Raw genomic sequence first — 17,524 nt, 5'->3', positions numbered from 1 at the left:
TGAAATGGGCATAAAGCTCCCCGGGGACTGGAATGAAATCAGTATTGATGGAGCATTTCAAAGGAGTGAATAGGAATATTTCAGGTACGAGGCATTGGAGCTGATAAAACCCCCCCTGTGTGATGTTTGTCCTTCACACAAGACATGCAAAGTGCCAGAGAGAACCCCAAAAAGGTGCATCCCACCCATTGCCAAGCACTCACCAACAGTGGCAAGTCTGCTGATGAGACTGGTTCACTTCAGTGCTGGAGTGAATTTGGCTGCAGGATTTAATAACCAGGTTATTTTGTTCCCCAAATTGGCACATGGAGGTTGTTCTTAATATTTCCATTTGGGTTTTTTGCATCTGCTTCTCATTAAGAGCAAAGCATCCAATTGAAGTGGATGTGTCTGCAGACTTAATTTCTGAGCAGGACCAAAGGCTGGGGGTTATTTCCATCAGGAGGCAGAGCCACGGGAAGGAAGGCAGAAAACAGCCTCAGTCGTGTCATGCTGCAGATGAGAAAGGGATAGGAAAGGTTGCCATGGGCAGGGACACCTTCCCCTAATCCAGGTTGCTCCAGCCCGGCCTTGAAAACTGGAAAGGAAACAGAAGTGCAAAAAAATCCAAACTCTCTTTTGTCCTGGAAACAAAAGAACAAGGAGAAATATTTTCCTTCTCAGCTCTTTGTGGGTTCTGTGCAAACACAGTCAGGGGGATAAAGCTGAGCCCTGAGCCAAGGGCTCCTTCCTGGGCTGAGCTGGGGGGATTTGGGGCTGGCACCAGGTTGGATATTTTCAATCACACGTGTCTGAAGTGCAGCTTCATCCGTGCATCCGGGTTCCATGGGATGTGTGGATAAAGGGCTGATGGGTGCAGAGGGTGCAGGAGCTCTCCCATGCTAGATATTGGAATCACAGAATCCTGGAATGGTTTGGGTTGGAAAGGATCTTAAGATCATCTCATTCCAACCCCTGCCATGGGTAGGGACACTTTCCACTAGCCCAAGTTGCTCCAACCTGGCCTTGGACACTTCCAGGGATGGGGCAGCCACAGCTTCTCTGGGCAACCTGTGCCAGGGCCTCCCCACCTTCCCAGGAAAGGATTTCTTCCCAGTTTCTCACCCAAATTTCCCCTCTGTCAGCTTAAAGCCATTGCCCCTTGTCCTGTCCCTCCAGGCCCTTGGAAATGGTCTCTCTCCATCTTTCCTGTAGCTCCCTCAGGTCCTGGGAGGCCACAGTCAGGTCACCCCAGACCCTTCTCCTCTCCAGGCTGACCAATCCCAGCTCTCCCAGCCTTCCCTCCCAGCACAGGGGCTCCAGCCCTCTGCTCATCCCGATTTGCTCCGTGGCCATTGGGAGCAGCTGATTTGAAAACCATGGAAAGAAAAGCAACTTCCTCTCCCAGCCAAGCTGCAAAGAGCCAAGCCAAGGTTCATCCAGGCAGGGATGAGCGAATCCAGCTCCTTCTCCTCCGAGAAGGCTTCCAAAAAATCAGAGCAGGCTGCCTGTGCCTCCCATGGGAGTGACCCAGGGCTGCTCAGCAGTGACCAAGTGGGAAGATCTTCCCTCATTTCTGCCGCCGGCAATTCAACAATTTGACAACAGATGGGCCTGTAATTACAGCCCGTTTGAGAGCTCTTTAATGCACTGATTTGAAAGGCATTGATTTTCCTTCCTCCAGAAGGAGGATAACAAAGAGAAGGGAAAACATCTCCACCTCCCCTTGATTCCCGCTGCCTGAGTTTCCTCGGCGTGTTCCGCAGGCAAAGTGAAAACATTCGGCTCCAGCCAAGCTGGGAATGTCATTGAATGGAGTCACTGTCTCCCCCAGTCAGGAGCTGAGCTGAAGCTCAGTGTTTGCTGTGAGCAGAACATCAGCCAGTCGTTAAAAAAAAATAAAATAAAAGGAGAAAGAAAAGTTCCCGCCGCACGCGGGGTCGGCGGGAGAAGCAGAAATGGGAAGCTCAGTGCCATGGCCGGGGCTGGGGAGGAGCAGAGCTGATGGATATCTGCAGGCAGCCTGGGCTGAGGCAGCAAACACATCCATTTATTTCTATGGTAACAGGAATAACTCAGGGCTACAGTGGAACCCAAATCTCAGCTGGATTTGAGAACTCCGAGTGAGGAGCAGCCACTCTCAAACTCGAGGGTTTGATTTTAAAGTAACAACCCCAGAGCTCTTCTCCTCTACCTGTGTCTTTTTTTTTTTTTTTTCCCTCAAACTGGTAAAGAGAAAAAAAACCAAACAACCCTGTTTAAAGTCCTGAGAGAAACCCACGGAACAAGCTTCAGGTAAAGGTTGGGGCTGAGTCTTGGGAGCCACAGCTTGGATGGACATCTTCACAAGGTCATCCTGCCCTTTGGGAAGGATCGTGGGAATGAGGAATGGACACATCTCCCAGAGCCATCTGTTTAACCAGGAACACAATTCCCTCTTTGCCAATGCCTTGGACTCCCATTTTTAAAAATAAAGCTTCTCCTTCCAAAGCTTGGGAAGATTTGGAAGCACCAAGGACTCAGTTTCCAGCCTGGCAAAGTTATGCAGATTTGCCTGGTTTTCAACACTGATTTCCTTGGGTTTGATCTTATTCCTCTCGTGCTTGTGAAAAATTCTGGGTCTAATCCTTTGCACACAACCAGTTTTTAGAGCAATGGCCTCAGAAACATCCTCTGCTCCTTCTCAGTTTCTCTGTTCTTCTGAGGTTAAAAGGTATCTTGATTGTGCTGCTCCAGCCCCTCTAATCAGAGGAAATCCAACTCAAGGACCTTGGATTTCAACACCTCCCTCTAGTCCAAGCCAGGCTTGGCCCCAGCTCTCTCTCACCCTCCTGATTCCTGGCTCAGCAGCACTCAGTCCCTGTTCCTTGCTGCCAAGTTCACCAGGAGAGGCTGCTGACACAAGTTCCCCAGGAGTTCTTCCTTCTAAAAATACGGATCACAGCTCCTCCTTTCTGCTTCGGCTGCATTTGGCCGAGGCAGTTTCCACGAGGCAGGAGGAGCTTCCCAAGGATCCTGTCCCCACAGCTCCCTGGGAGCTGGCACTTCCCTCGTGTCCCACATGCACTGGTTTAAATTGGGTTAACTCCCATGATGTGTGTCAGCACTTCCATCATCATTCAACATTCTCGTGGGAAAACCCCCATCCAGGGGTCATGCTGGGACATGGAATTCCTGTGTGTGACAAAGACTGGCAAGGTAAAGACACTTGTGCCCGAGTTAGGGCTGTTCCAAGGGGGTTTTCACAGGATGGGTCAGGTTGGAAGGGACATCAGTGGGTCCCTGCTCCAGCAGGATCATCCCAGAGCACATGGATTGTGTCCAGAGGGTTCTGGAATATCTCCACTGAGGAAACTCCACACTGTCTCTGGTCTCTGTTTCGTGCTGGGTCACTGCAGAGGGGGGAAGTTCCCAGGTTCCTCCTGTGCCATTGCTGGGCCCCCAGAGCAGATCCTGCTCCATCCTCTGCCCCCTCCCTGCAGACACTACTGGACGTGGCTGAGGGCCCCTCTCAGGGTCCCCTCTGGAGGATGAACATTCCCAGCTCCCTCAGCCTTTCCTGCTCCCAGAGATGCTCCATCCCTCCCTCATCCCTGGAGCTCCAGGAGCTCCCTGTCCCTGCCGTGCTGAGGAGCCCAGAGCTGGGCCCAGCCCTGCAGATGTGTCTCCCCAGGGCAGGATCCCCTCCCTGACCTGCTGGGAACGCTCTTCCCGTGCATCCCAGGATTCCATTGGCCTGCTGGACCGCAACAACACCCACCAAGGGTCAAACAAACCAAAATACTGCAGTTTGAGGCTTTTAGGCCAGTATTAGATCTCTCCTCTTCACAGAACATCAACACAAAAAGCTGTTAGAAACACACAGATTATCCAGCTATAAAACATTACACGCAGCAAAGAGGACAGACCCAGGAGAGCTAAAAATAAAAGACAACTGTCACATCACTGTGGTGTGACATCCTCCACACACTGACCCTCCCCAGCACAAACCTGAGCCACCACCCTTCCCGTGCACCCCTGAAGGTCTGGGTGCCCCTCCTGCCTATCTGGGCCCATCCCTGGGGGTGCCAGGAGTTCTTTTTCCTGCCCTGTTTATCCTGTGGTTGGTGGAGCTGCTCTCTGCCCTCTGCCCAGGGCATCGGTCACTAAAAGCACCGGGACAGGGAGTGCTCTCACATTGTCTCTTTGCTCCCTTCGTTCAGCTGTTGACTCGAGTGGGTAAAGAATTCAACAAGCCTTGAGAGCTTTGGAGAATTCTGCCTCTATCCCAGCACAGACCCCGGGAAAATGACTTTTGCCAAGGTGTTTGTTTAGAAGAAAAGTGCTGTTTTCTTCCGGGAACCTCAGGGACCACCGTGTTCTCTCAGCAACGTCTCATAAATGCTAATAAAATGCTAATAAAATATTTGAGGGTAATTCTTAAATTAACCCCGTTCTGATTCAAGCTGATGTTCCCAGTGGGGCTGTTGCACTCCCATTTTGCTTGGCACGTTTCCAGAGGAGGTGATCAAAACCTCCTCTTCCTTTTCTGTTTATCAGCCCCACTCTATTTTTATCGGATGACTCTCCCCATTGTCATGGCGAGAGAGGACCAGAGTCTGAGTTCAATTTAGCAATACATGACCATAAATACATCAGCAGATTGAATTACAGGCTGACATGCCAAAAGCAGCTCTCTCTCCTTCACTTTTTTTTTTTTTCCCCTGCCTTCACACGTCTGACTCAATCACAGGTCTCTAATTGAAAAGCCTCGGCAGTGCATGAAGTTCAGATCCATTATTAGGAAGCACGATGCCCTGGGAATGCTGATGAGTGTCTGGCAGGGCTGGGGAGCCCTGAGCTCTGTAACCACCCGGCCCTGACCCCCCTCACGAGTGAGGGAGCAAAACAGTGTAAGTGCCACTGGTACTGATGTTTCCAGGTGTAACAGCAGAGGGAGGGTGCAGGGTGGAGAGGGGAGAGCTCTACATGACTTTTATTCTACTTGTTGCGTTTCAAAATGCTCAAAATTCCAAATATTTCACCCTCTTCCTGCCCAGCAGAACCCCCCCGACAGGTTGAGAGGGAATAAATCCAACGCAGCCTGGATGTTAAGCCCTTATCTCTCCACTAGACAGTAATTTTCGGGTCTGACTCGCAGCCAGCTGGAGTAAAACCTCCCCACATGGGCACAGCTCTCCGCCGAGAGGCAGGATGCGAGGGCGACCCTGGCACTCGGTCTCCCCTTCTGCTCAGGGACGGGAGCATCAAATAACTGCGCCGAAGATGTCAGAGCCTCGTCGCTGCCCCCGGAGGAGCCCGCGGGCTCGTGTGCCGTGTTTTGGGGGAGCAGCAGCGAGTCCCCGCGCTCGGGGAGGGGGCTCGCTGAGGACCAGCCCGCGGGAGCCTTTAAAAGGACTTGTCGGGGCTGGAAGGAGCTCAGGCAGGGGAGGAAATGCGGGTCTCTCCTCTCGGAGGGCAGTGGGGGCTCCGGCCCCTCCCGGGAGCAGAGCGGAGCCCGCACCGGGCCGGGGGGGGGCTGCGACCCCCGGGCTGCGGGATCGGGGCAGAGCGGCGGGAGCGGCAGAGCCAGGTAAGGGCACCCCTGGGGTTGGGGAGGGGGGAACGGGCACGGGGAGAGGGGCAGAGACATAGAGAGGGGGGCAGAGACTTGGGGAGGGGGGCACAGACGTGAGGAGGGGGCACAAACACGGGGAGGGGGGCACAGACGTGGGAAGAGGGGCACAGACATAGAGAGGGGGTATGGACATGAGGAGAGGGGCAGAAACTTGGGAAGGGGGACACAGACATGGGGAGGTGGGTACGGATATGATGAAGGGGGCACAGACACGGGGAGGGGGCACAGACGCGCGGGGGGGATCTGCGGGCAGAGCATCCCGGCGCAGCGCTCCTGCCTCCCGCTCCCTCGGCTCCCACCCTCCCGCCCGAGTTCCCGACGGGGGGGTGGCCCTAGGATCGCTGCTCCCCCGGCCGGGAGCCCCGTCCCTCCTCCCCGGGGTGGGGGGAGCGGCCCCGTCCCCGCCCGCCGCCGCAGGGACGCGCGGGGAGCGCTCCCGGAGCGGGGCTCCAGCCGCGGCTCGGGGGGGGAGCGGGAGCATCCTGACTCCAGAGGGGAGAGGAGCCCCTGGAGCCGCAGGTAACGACCCCCGGGGGAGACGGGAGCAGCGAGCGGGGCTGGGCGAGGAGGGAGGCAGCGATGGGGGGAGAGGAGGGAGGATGGGGATGGGGCAGGCGAGGGGTCGCAAAGCGCTTTTGGGGGCTCGCTGCGGTGAATGAGGCACCGCAGCCATCGGTCCCGCTTGTGGCCACCCCGAGTTTGCCCTTCTGAGGGGGCTTTCCATGCGGAGTCACCCCCGTCCTGGCTGGAGGGATGATGGGGGAGATGGGGGTGACCTGTCCTGGCTGGAGGGATGGCAGGGACGGACCCGCTGGAGACGGGAATGACCCGTCCTGGCTGGAGGGACCCCAGAGAGGGTCCCGCTGCCTGGCGGAGGACGCGGTGTTTGAAGCAGGAGCAGCCTCAGCGCGGCTTGGAAGCTCCAAAGGGACGAGAAAGGCACCCGCGGGAGGGATGTGCGGGCACAGCCCGGTGCTGCCCTCCCCAGAAAGGTGCGAAAGCCCTGGATGTGCCCAGCCCGCAGGGACGGGGCTCAGCCAGCCCCGGGGGGCCGGAGCTGAGCGCAGGATGCTCCCCTCCGATCCAGCACGGGGGGTTGGAATTGCTCCAGGGTGGGCAGCGGGACGCCGATGTCAAGGTCGAAGCGGAGCCCTGGGGGTCAGCGCTGCTCTGGGCTGGGAGCAGCTCCGTGTGTCCCTGTGCTGGCTCCAGGCGGCTCCCAGAATTCCCGGATCCGGGCACAGCCTGTTCCCGGTGCCCGGAGCTCTGCGCTGAAGAGCAGGGAAAGAACAACCCGGCTCTGGTGTTTTGGACTTGCAGGTTGTGTTGGGGTGAACTAGAGAGCTTTTGGAGTTTTTGAGGGTGCAGGTTCCACCAGGCAGCCTGTTCTCGGTGTGCTGGGATCAGTCTGGGAGTGCTGGGGTGGGAAATCCCAGCTCCTGGGCACGCTGGCACCAGGACTTGGTGGCTGGGGTGGATCTGCACTGCTGGTGTGGGGTTTATCCAAGCCAGAGACCCCACACCTTGGAAGTTCCTCCCCAAGGCTCCTCTTCTGGAGCTGCTCCACTTCTTACAGCAAGAGAAGCTGTTCTTGAGCTCCTTCCAACCCGGGGTTCTCCCCGAGCCAAAGGGATCCGTGGCTGTTCCAGCTCTCCCCCAGCCTGGAAGCAGACACAGCCTGTAGTCAGAGCTCCTCAACTGCCCTGTCTTTGAGCCTCTCATGTCCCTGAGACCAGCTGATGTTTGGATTTGGATGAGCTGGATCGCAGAGGAGAGGGTTGGAAGAGAAGCATTTTGATACAAACCCCTGCTGATGGCGATGGACCAGGGCTGGAGCTGGATTTTGGAAGGTCATCCCAGCCCAGGGAGGGCACAAAGGTGTCGGATCCACACCTTCCTCTGCCTGAAGCTGCTGAAATCTGGGAGCAAAACCAGCAGCAGGTGATTTCCAGGACTGTGTGGCAGGACCAGCTCAGCCCGAGTGAGTAACCCCTGAGCAAAACAGAGCCTGAAGTGTGCTCGGGGAAAGAAAGGATTCAGCAAATATTTGGCAAAAGCAGAATTGTTTTATGGGCTGTTTGTTTGCAAACTAAAAATAGGAGCAAGTTACCAGGTCGTGTCTCCTCAGGGTGCTCTAGGAAACGCTGGGCTGGGGTGAGCAGGGGCATAACCAGGTGTTGTCAGCTTGAAAATGTGATTTTTAAAGATTTTTCTAGTGCTAGAAGTGGTAAGAAGTCATTCAACTTGGACTTCAGCTGATCAGTGTTTAGCACCAACGCAGTTAATCCAAAGAGAGAAGCAATTTAGGGCGAGACAGTTGGTTTGTTGTGTGTTCTGTAGGGAAAAATCAATCCCTCCAGGTTTTCTGGAGCGAGAAACACGCCCTGAGAAACATCAAATGGCAGATTTTAAAAAGTTCCCATCTGCACTGATTCATTCTGCTTTTCAACCCCAGGTGGTGGAACAGGGTTGGGAGAGGGGAAACCAAGAATGTTACATATGGAACAATGAGATTTGTGTGCTTTTAGGCAGCTCCTGGTTTAGTCCCAGGACGTGGTGACAACTGCCAGGAGGTGAAGGAGGTCTCACCACGATGCTGCATCTCCCTCCTGCTCACACAGAGCCTTCCCTGGGGGTGTTATTTCAGAGCTGCTCTTCCAGGTCACACCAACTTTCACACCATCTCCCTCCCCTTCCAGCAGCAAAACCCTCAGCTCTGCCTGCTGGATCCATGAAAACACCAGGAATGAGGCCCCTGGGCTGTATTATGGGAAGCAGCAGGTGATGAACACTCAAAAGGGCAAATTTACTGAAGGACCAAGAGAGTTTTCTTTGCTTTATTACAGCAAATTATTACAGCAAATTACTCCACTAACAAATCCATGGGGTGGGAAGATCTTGACTCTTAAAATGAGGTTTCTTTCCGGGATGGGAAAACCTCACAAAGTTCTGCTGCCAGTACGTAATCCTTGGAGAGTTATCCAGCTGCTTTTCTTCCTATTACACCTTAGAATGCCTGTTTTCAAAGCCTGTCCCTCTGGGTTCCCATTTTGGCTGTTATTCCTGGTCCTCCTGCACCTGGAAGCAGCAATTTGCCATCCTGTTGTTGTAATTCCATTCACAGCAATTACGGTCGGTGCTGCATAAGAGAGTTATGATTCCAGCAGTAAATAGGCAGCGAGATCAAATCTTGACTCATAAAATTAGGTTTCTTTCTGTAATTCCTGCTTGATCCCAGCTCCACTCTCATGCAATGCACTCCAGAGGGTTATTTTTGCTTTGCTATTGCAACCACAGCCAGGCAGGATTTCAGCCTTCATCTGGCTGGGCATTTTTAAGGTTTGTTCTTCCTTAGGCTGTGATGATCTTCAGTCACTGATGGGCTCTGTGCTGTTGGATCCTTGCTCTGTCGCCCAGCAAAATCACATTTATTCAGGATACCTGCTAGAGAACTTTTCACTAAATTCTGAGCAGGATGGGCTGTGCTATAATCCCTCTTTTCTCTCTCCCCTCATTGTGGCAGGGACATGGACAGTCAGATATGTTCAGCTGCAGTGGATGCTGATTTTTTTTTTGCCCTGCCAAAGGAGAATTTGGAATGATATCATTGGTCACTCTGGGTGTGTGTTCTTATCTCCTTCCTGGTTTGTGTGTTTTAAGCAGAAAGCCCATAATTTATGGACTGTACCAGTGGGGTGGCTCGGAGATCAAACACCAAAGGGAAAAAAATCTGGCTGAGAACAAGTGCCCTGGAGGGGATGTGTTTTATTAATCCACTAATTAAGAACACCCAAACAAGGCTATCAGGTATCAGTCAGCATGTCTTAATTATGTTTAGTCATCCTTTGGGGAGGTTCATGGCCACTGACTGCGGGAGTGACAATGTGAGCCCAGGCAGAATGGGGCAAGTTGTGAGATGGACAGAGGGACAAATCCTCTGTGTTCATCCAAAACAGCCAGAAAAACATCATCTGCAGCTGTCCAGGTTTTCTTTTGTTGTTGTCATATCATAAAAAAACCCCAAAATACCAGTGGCTAAAAGGGAGGGAGGTTTCCATGGCTGAGTGGATAAAACAAGGAACAGACACTCGAGGTCTGGGCTCAGTTTTTCATACCTGGATGACTTTAAGCACATCACATCTTCACATGGGAATGTTCAGGTGATGGAAAGTCCCTCCTGCAGGCTGGCACCAGATCAACACTTGAGATTTTGCATCAGAGCCTCAGCAAATGGATTTGCCCCTCAGCAAACGTGCTGTCCCATCCCTGGAAGTGTCCAAGGCCAGCTTGGATGGGGCTTGGAGCAGCCTGGGACAGTGGAAGGTGCCCCTGCCCATGGCAGGAGGTGGGACTGGATGTTCTTTAAGGTCCCTTCCAACCCAAACTATTCCAAGATTCTGTGATTTCCTTCTCAATGCTCTCAGTATGACAAGGAATACTGTGGAATTCATCACGTTTTAATTTTAATTCAACAAAACCCGCGAGAGTGAAGGTTAATGTTCACACAGAACCAAGAGAAGAGCCCCAAAATACTGCAGTGACAAAATGCTGAAGTGTCACTGACCCCTGGGGACAGCACAGCAGCAGGAGGAGACGTCACAGCTGCTGCTGGAGGAGGCTGGAAACTGTCCCTCTCCGTGGAAGACACACAAAGTCCTTCCAGGAAAACCTTTGGGTGCATCAGGAATGCTGGGCTGGAAGAGCCTGAGGCCCTTTGTGCTGTAGATTTTCTTCAGAGTGAGAAGAAATCTGAGAGTGTCCAACTAAAGGAGCTCCTTGTCCTGCTCCTCCAAGGCCTCAACTCCAAAGGCAGTGGAAGGAGCACCAGGCTGGAACTTCCTGGGTCATTTCCACAGTCACCTATTCCAAGGAGGTGCCTTTAGAGTAAAGATGTCCTTCCCCAATTCTGAGAGCCCCAGGATGAGCCACACATGACTGCACCTCCTGACCTGCCCCTGCTGAGCTCCGGTTCTTTTTTACATCCTCCTATTTTTGGAGTCCCAGCAGAAAAACTTGGCTTTTTTTTTGGCCCAGACTGATGATGCTGAGCTTGTCTGCACTGCTGAGGAGAGCTACTTTCCCAAGCTCAGCACCAAACTCAGCCCCAAAGTTTCAGTTGGAAATAAAAGTGTTTATAAACACCGACTGCCCCATCCCACCACCCTTTTCCTTTGTATTCTGCCCTTCAAACATCCCAGCTGGGTCACACAGAGAGAAAATGGGATCTTCCCAAACCCCCAGAGCCCAGGAGGAGTGTGGGGCTGCCGTGGCTTCTCCCAGATTCCCCCCCAAGAAGAAACTGAGATTTAAGACAATATTTTAAACTGAGATTTAACACAATATTTTAAACTGAGATTTAACACAATATTTTATACTGAGGGTCAGGACAGCATTTAAAACTCCACTTTTTAGACAGAGCTGGGCTTTGCCTTTTTTAATCTGAGCACTAATTCAGTCCTATTTCATTTATAAGGGGTATGGTCTGGCTGAGCTCTCCCTGCAGGGATTGCAGGGATGCTCCCACCGTGCCTGTGGCTGCAACAGCTGAACCCAAACACCCAAACAAAGTGTTCAGAACCTTCAGGTCATCTCCACCTCCAAGCCAGCATTTGTAAGAACATTGTAAGTGGTTCATATATTTCCTTCATGACCAAAATTAGGAAACTGGCTTTAGAATAATCACCTAAAAAATTACAATAATAACCCCCAAATTCAACTTCTCCCACAGCTGCCCTAAAGCAAACACTGAAAAAAAACCCCTCCCAATCATTTACAGCTTTAAAATGGTCCTTTTCGCCTCTGGCTTAGCCTTCCCTGCTTGTATTTGGGGGGGAATAAGATGATGTGGAGCTTTTCCTGCCATCCCAGCCCCCCCTGGATCCCTGATTTCCCTGCTCCATCTCCTCCCAGCCGTGGAGTGACATGTGAGACACCTACTCCCCATCTGCACGTTTCCAAATCAGAGCAGCAGATTTGTGATTACAACTGGGAGCTGGAGGGACTTCTCCTCTTCCCCCACTGCAGTTTTTCTCACCCCAAGAGAAAAAGCCCAGCAACAGCCGTGGAGGTGGTTTTGGATTCCTCCTGGAGACAAGGAGGTTTTCGTGCTGCAGTGATGCTCAATTTGCTTGGGCTCAAAAGGCATGGATGCAGAGTGGGCTGGGTGTTTGGGAATCCAGCTTCCTGCCCCCGGATTATTATGGAAATGTGACCATCAGGTGATGGCAACAAAAGTTGCTGAGCACAACCTGCTTGAGCACCTTCACCAAGGTTCGTCGTGAGGCTCGGGAGAGACCTCGTGTTTTGAATCTGCAACTTTTTCAGAGCAAATGCTTTCAAGTTTCTCTGGAGAAATGCTTTATAAACACCTACTTGGACAAAAATATGAAAAAATATTCCTGTGAATCAAGCCCAGCGCAGAAACAGGGCGTTGGAAATTCTCAGCCTCTTGCAGGATGTCTATTAAAACCTCTCCTGCCGCCCCCTCTGCTCAGCTGTGCCCTGCAGTGCCCACTGCAGCTTGGATTGCTGGCAGAATAAAGGTGTTTCTCGGCCACAAAGTACAGTTCAGGTGAGAGGAGAGGGATTGGAAATACTGAGAGAAGAACTGTCTTGAGAGATGGAAAAGAAGGAGGTTGTTCCTCTCCATTCCAGCCTGTCTGTGCCTCATCCTGATCCACGGAGAAGGGAGCTCAGCCGTGGCCCTTCCCACCTTGGAGCTCATGGACTTTTCTCCTGGGGTTTTGTCCTTGTCATGGAGGGTTTAGTTCCCCAATTCCACACTGCTGGTGCTCCCTGGGTGTTCTCCAGTGGCTCTGCCAGGCAATAAGTGGCATTTGAATCCATCAGACTGATGTTTCCATGCAAACAGGGAGACCTGGGAAACATGGGAGCAGAGCTTCTGACCCGAAGGGCTGGGAAGTGCCTTTGGCTCTGGGCTGTGCAGGAGTGAGGTGGGGTGGACTCATCCCTGAGCCCCCCCAGGTCACCTCAGTGACAGCAGAACTGCCCCAAATGGGACTTTAAAGCTCCCAGCAGCAATGCAGGGCTCTGCTCTCAGCCTGATCCGTGTGTGCTCCTCAGAGCCCTCCTCTACCAGATTTTAGACAGAAAATTAAGGGTAAAGGTGGCCTTGTGGACTTCACAGAATCTCAGAATGGTTTGGGTGGGGAGGAACCTTAAAGCCCATCCAGTCCCACCCCCTGCCATGGGCAGAGACACCTTCCACTAGCCCAGGTTGTTCCAAGCCCCATCCAACCTGGCCTTGGACACTTCCAGGGATGGGGCAGCCACAGCTTCTCTGGGCAACCTGTGCCAGGGCCTCCCCACCCTCCCAGGGAAGGATTTCTTCCCCATGTCTAAACTAAACCAAACCTATTCCCTTTCAGTTTAAAGCCATTATTCCTCGTCCTATCACCCCATGACCTTGCTAAAAGACCCTCTCCTTTTTCCAGGCTGGGAAGTGTTGGTATTATCAGCCCAGCTCCTGGATATCCCAGAAGAGGACATTGGCTCACAGAGAGTGAGACACTCAAATGGGGAAGGTTGTTTGCAAAACTTCCTATTTCTTATCAGCAGAGGAAGGACTGGCCTTGTTACAGCAGGTTTTGGACCCAAACAACCACATACCAGGGTATCCCAACTCCTTCTACCTCAGGCTGGGAAGCATGATGGCCTCACCCTCTCCCCTCTCACCCGTGTTTCCCTGCAGGATTCCTGTTGTTCCCGTGTTACTGTTGTGCAGCCTCCCATCTTTATGGCTCCATTCAGCTCTGCGTGGATCCTGTGAAAATGAAACAGGTGCCAGCAGCTCCTGGGATGAGCCCTGAGCTCTCCCACTGTGCAATCCTTTGTCCAGGCATTGATCTCACACGTTCGCTGCATAATTCCAACACAAATCCTGAACCTGGAGAGAAAATTAAATGACATGTCAAACCGAATGTTCTGTGAATTCACTCCTTTTCTCTTTCTTCTTCCTCTTCACATTTTCTTTCTAGGAACAAGATGCCCATGAAGTTTAACCTCCTTTAGCCTTAAAAAGTAAAAAGTTATGGATCCTTTGTACTTTTCCAACGCGTTCGGCGCCGAGGGCGGTTCCGGCGGCGGGAATTCCTCCCTGCTGACGAACACGACGGAGAACGGGACCCTCCCGGAGCAGCCCCCCTTCAAGTACGTCCACAAAGTGCTCATCCCCATCTGCTACCTCCTGGTGTGCGCCGTGGGGCTCAGCGGGAACACGCTGGTCATCTACGTGGTGCTGCGTCACGCCAAGATGAAAACCGTCACCAACATCTACATCCTCAACCTGGCCGTGGCCGACGTGCTCTTCATGCTGGGCCTGCCCTTCCTGGCCACCCAAAACGCCATCTCCTACTGGCCCTTTGGCTCCTTCCTCTGCAGGCTGGTCATGACCGTGGACGGCATCAACCAGTTCACGAGCATCTTCTGCCTGACGGTGATGAGCATGGACCGGTACCTGGCCGTGGTTCATCCCATCAAATCCACCAAGTGGAGGCGGCCCAGGGTGGCCAAGCTCATCAGTGTGACCGTGTGGACATTCTCCTTCTTGGTGGTGCTTCCAGTCATCATCTTCTCGGACGTGCAGGAGGACTTTCAGACCTGCAACATGAACTGGCCGGAGCCCGTCAACATCTGGTCGGCGGCTTTCATCGTCTACACCTCGGTCCTGGGCTTCTTTGGGCCTCTGCTGGTGATCTGCCTCTGCTACTTGCTGATTGTCATCAAGGTCAAGTCCTCAGGGGTCCGGGTGGGGTCTACGAGGCGCAGGAGGTCGGAGAGGAAGGTGACCAGGATGGTGGTGATCATCGTGGTGGTCTTCGTGCTCTGCTGGCTCCCCTTTTACACCATGAACATCGTCAACTTGATATTCATCCTGCCAGCAGACCCCGTGCTGGAGGGCTTGTACTTCTTTATGGTGGTGCTGTCCTATGCAAACAGCTGTGCCAACCCCATCCTTTACGGGTTCCTCTCTGACAACTTCAAGCAGAGCTTTCAGAAAGTCCTTTGCCTGCGGAAGGGCAACGGCGTGGAGGACGGGGAGCCCGTGGAACACAGGCAGGAGAACAGCAGCCGCCTGCAGGAGTCCATGCTGACCCAGAGGAACGTGGAGTTCAACGGCCACATGCAGACCAGCAAGGTCTGAGGGCGTGGGCTGGGGCTGCAGAGGGTTCTGGGAGAGCTGGAGAACTTGGGGGGCCTCGAGGAGAGATGAATTCGTGGCAGAGGTGAAAGGTGGAGACCCACAGGCTCCAATAAATGTACATAGAAGTGGCTTCACTCCCCTCCCTTCCCCAGCTCGGAGTGGTGGGGGCTGTACTGGGCTGTGGCCAAGCTCTCGTGGTGACCTGGGTCATGAGGGACCACTTTGGGTCCTCTGGAGAACTGATTTCCAGGCTTTGTACTGCCCTAGTGATGCAAAACCACACGAAATCAGTTTTAACCACCTTGTTAAGCTGGGCTTGTGGCTGCTCTGCACTGCTGGCAGCAGCTCAAAGCAGAAAACAACTCAGACAGTGTCTCTGAGATCCTTCAAGGGGATCTCTTACGAGAAAAATGCTGTTTCTTAAAAGAATTTCATACCCAAAAGGCCCCAGCGCTGACCTCAGAGCTGTGCATGAGCCGTGGTTGGAACCTGCTGGGTGCTCCTTCTGCATTGGTTTAGTGTCATGATCCATCTAAGGGATTCATGGTGCCCAGGAATCCTTCAAGAATGAGAAAAAAAAACATGATTAGGAAGACCTTTCTGAAAGGATTCAGTGTATTCATGATGTTCTCACATTCTAACCCAAAGTGCATAAAAAACGTGATGTGACCACTCTGTTGTTCTGTCAGTGCTGATCATTGTGAAGTCCTGGGGAGCTGTCGTGTGTATTTATTGGTTCTGAATGTCAGTCTGGACGTGGATATAAACTGTATTTTCAGAAATTAAAACAAGTTCAACCCCCCTCCTGGCTGTGGTTTAGTTGGCAGGGTGGGGTTTGCTCAAAGGTTGGATCTTGGAGGGCTTTGCCAGCCCTTGAGGGCTCTGGGATTCTGTTCCTGCCACACTCACATTCCCCAAACACGAGAGCACAAGAACTCACCTGATACAACGAGGGACAACTGCAGGATCCGAATCTCACTCCAAATCCCAGTACAGCCAGGTTGACTCTGATTAATTAAGTCACCCACTATCTATTATTTCAGGAATTATCAGGTTGTTGCAGGCGTAAATCAACTTCTTATCAGTCCTTGAGACATGTGGAGTAATTAGTGCAGGCCTTGATGTCCTCCCTGCCACCTCCATCTGCCTGCGGTGGATTTGCCACGAGTTCTTCTCCACTGATGGGATTAGAAAAACCCATTTTAGCTCCCAGCTCCTTTGGGAAGTGGCAGTAATTAATAATTAATAATTAATGCTCCTGTGGAGGGAGGTGCCCCTTGGGGACACAGGGGCTTCAGCCCCTCTGGAACACCCACTGGCACATCCCCTCCAGCCCTGGATCTTACTCCCACACTAAGATTGAACAGAAGTGGAGCCAATCAGTGCTGATTTTGGTGTGCAACCCCCTTTGCAGGCCCTGATGAAGGGTTATCCTTCACCAATCACCTGGATTTTGATGCTCTGACCACGAGTGATGACCAGAAAGACTCGAGGGAAGCTGAAAAGCACAATCCATGTGCTGATCAACCCAAGGATCCTCTTTGCCTTGATTTCAGAGCTTGATAAAGCCCTGAAGATTAACTCCTTGCAAGCAAGGATGACACCAGGAGGCAGAAAACTCCGAAACCTCTGAATTCCTTCCTAATTCCTCTCTTGATTTACAGTATGACTTGGTTTCTATTAATTTTCCATAAACCCCCAAAGAAACCACCTTAGGCTTGTGTGCAGAGTGTACCCATGGGACTGAAAAGAGCTTTCCATTAGGGTAATGACAGATTTGTTTTCTAATTTCCCAAGAATCACAACTAATTTTATTTCCTGAGCGGGCAGCGGCTCTCGGGCCCCAGGGAACGGGTGAATGTGCCTTTGCAGAAGGAATTCTTGTTTTGCAAACACATTGCACTTAATGAAATCCATTCCCACAGAAACAGGGGCAACTAAAGAGGAAGGGATGGCTCCAACCAGTGAGGAAAAGCTTCTGCTCTCAGTGTCGTGGCCTCACAGATCTTGGCTCAGCTCCTGATTTTAACCTGACAGGTTTGATGTGAGGTGGGCTCTGATTCCCCTCGGTTTTCCACCTCTGAAACCAACCCAGTGCTTCCTTTCCCACACCTACAGGGAGGAGGGATTTTAAAAGTCCCAGTACAAAGTGCATGTTAGGTGCCAGCACCAAAGTTTTATTAAAACCTCCCAGGAATAGTCACTTTTTATGAAAAGGTGAAGTGCTGGTGCATCAATCTGGCATCTCTTTGACATAAGTGTCCTTTCCCTAATCCAGGTGGGGGTTTTGCTGGAAAACACAGTCCTAACTGGACAATCAGGTGGCTCTTGTTGACAATGAATCTCCAGAAAAATGTGCAGGTTGTCGTTACCTTCTCCAAGAGGGACGACTTGGGAGGGAAATTGGGGCTCAGTGGGGCTCTCTCGGGGCAAAGGGGATGAATTGATCACTCAGAGTGGGTCTTGAGGGAGGATCCAATGTGTTCACCCCCCTCCATCAGTGGCATGGCCAGGATGGTGCTGCTGAGCCTGGGGAAGGGCTCAGTGCCACCAAGAGCCCCTTTTCCAACACTCCCAGACCCAGCAGTGCTGAGGGGGGTGGAAAATGAGCCAGGGAACTTCTGCCAGGGCTCAGGGGTTGTGTGTGTTTGGGGGGCAGGTTAGAAACAATATTCTCAATTTATGGCCAAAGTGCAGGTGGTTTGTTCACAGTGACAGAGGGGGAGGGATAAAATCTGGGTGAAACCTCGGGAAATCACTCCCTG

At 52.4% G+C, this 17,524-nt stretch overlaps 1 protein-coding gene across 3 annotated transcripts; it reads left to right on the top strand.

Annotated features, from left to right (window-relative positions):
- The first annotated feature begins 5,272 nt into the window (after positions 1–5,272).
- On the top strand, positions 5,273–15,561 carry SSTR5 (somatostatin receptor 5). 3 transcript variants are annotated; one of them, XM_032704467.1, is made up of 2 exons: positions 5,273–5,551; positions 13,594–15,561. In XM_032704467.1, exon 2 carries the CDS (start codon positions 13,647–13,649, stop codon positions 14,757–14,759), a length of 1,113 nt encoding a protein of 370 aa, XP_032560358.1. In that variant the 5' UTR covers positions 5,273–5,551; positions 13,594–13,646; the 3' UTR covers positions 14,760–15,561. The 3 variants fall into 3 exon arrangements, with proteins under 3 accessions (XP_032560358.1, XP_032560359.1, XP_032560360.1); XM_032704468.1 differs by lacking the exon at positions 5,273–5,551 and adding an exon at positions 5,970–6,115; XM_032704469.1 differs by lacking the exon at positions 5,273–5,551 and adding an exon at positions 7,784–9,403.
- The last annotated feature ends 1,963 nt before the right edge of the window (positions 15,562–17,524 follow it).

The sequence above is a fragment of the Chiroxiphia lanceolata genome, chromosome 16 (genome assembly GCF_009829145.1).
Source record: "Chiroxiphia lanceolata isolate bChiLan1 chromosome 16, bChiLan1.pri, whole genome shotgun sequence".
In the NCBI taxonomy this organism is placed as follows: domain Eukaryota; kingdom Metazoa; phylum Chordata; class Aves; order Passeriformes; family Pipridae; genus Chiroxiphia; species Chiroxiphia lanceolata.
This window is presented reverse-complemented; position numbering and strand designations above follow the sequence as displayed.

Coding starts and splice junctions, on each gene's coding strand:
- SSTR5 (XM_032704467.1), top strand. CDS start 13,647: ATGGATCCTTTGTACTTTTCCAACGCGTTCGGCGCCGAGGGCGGTTCC.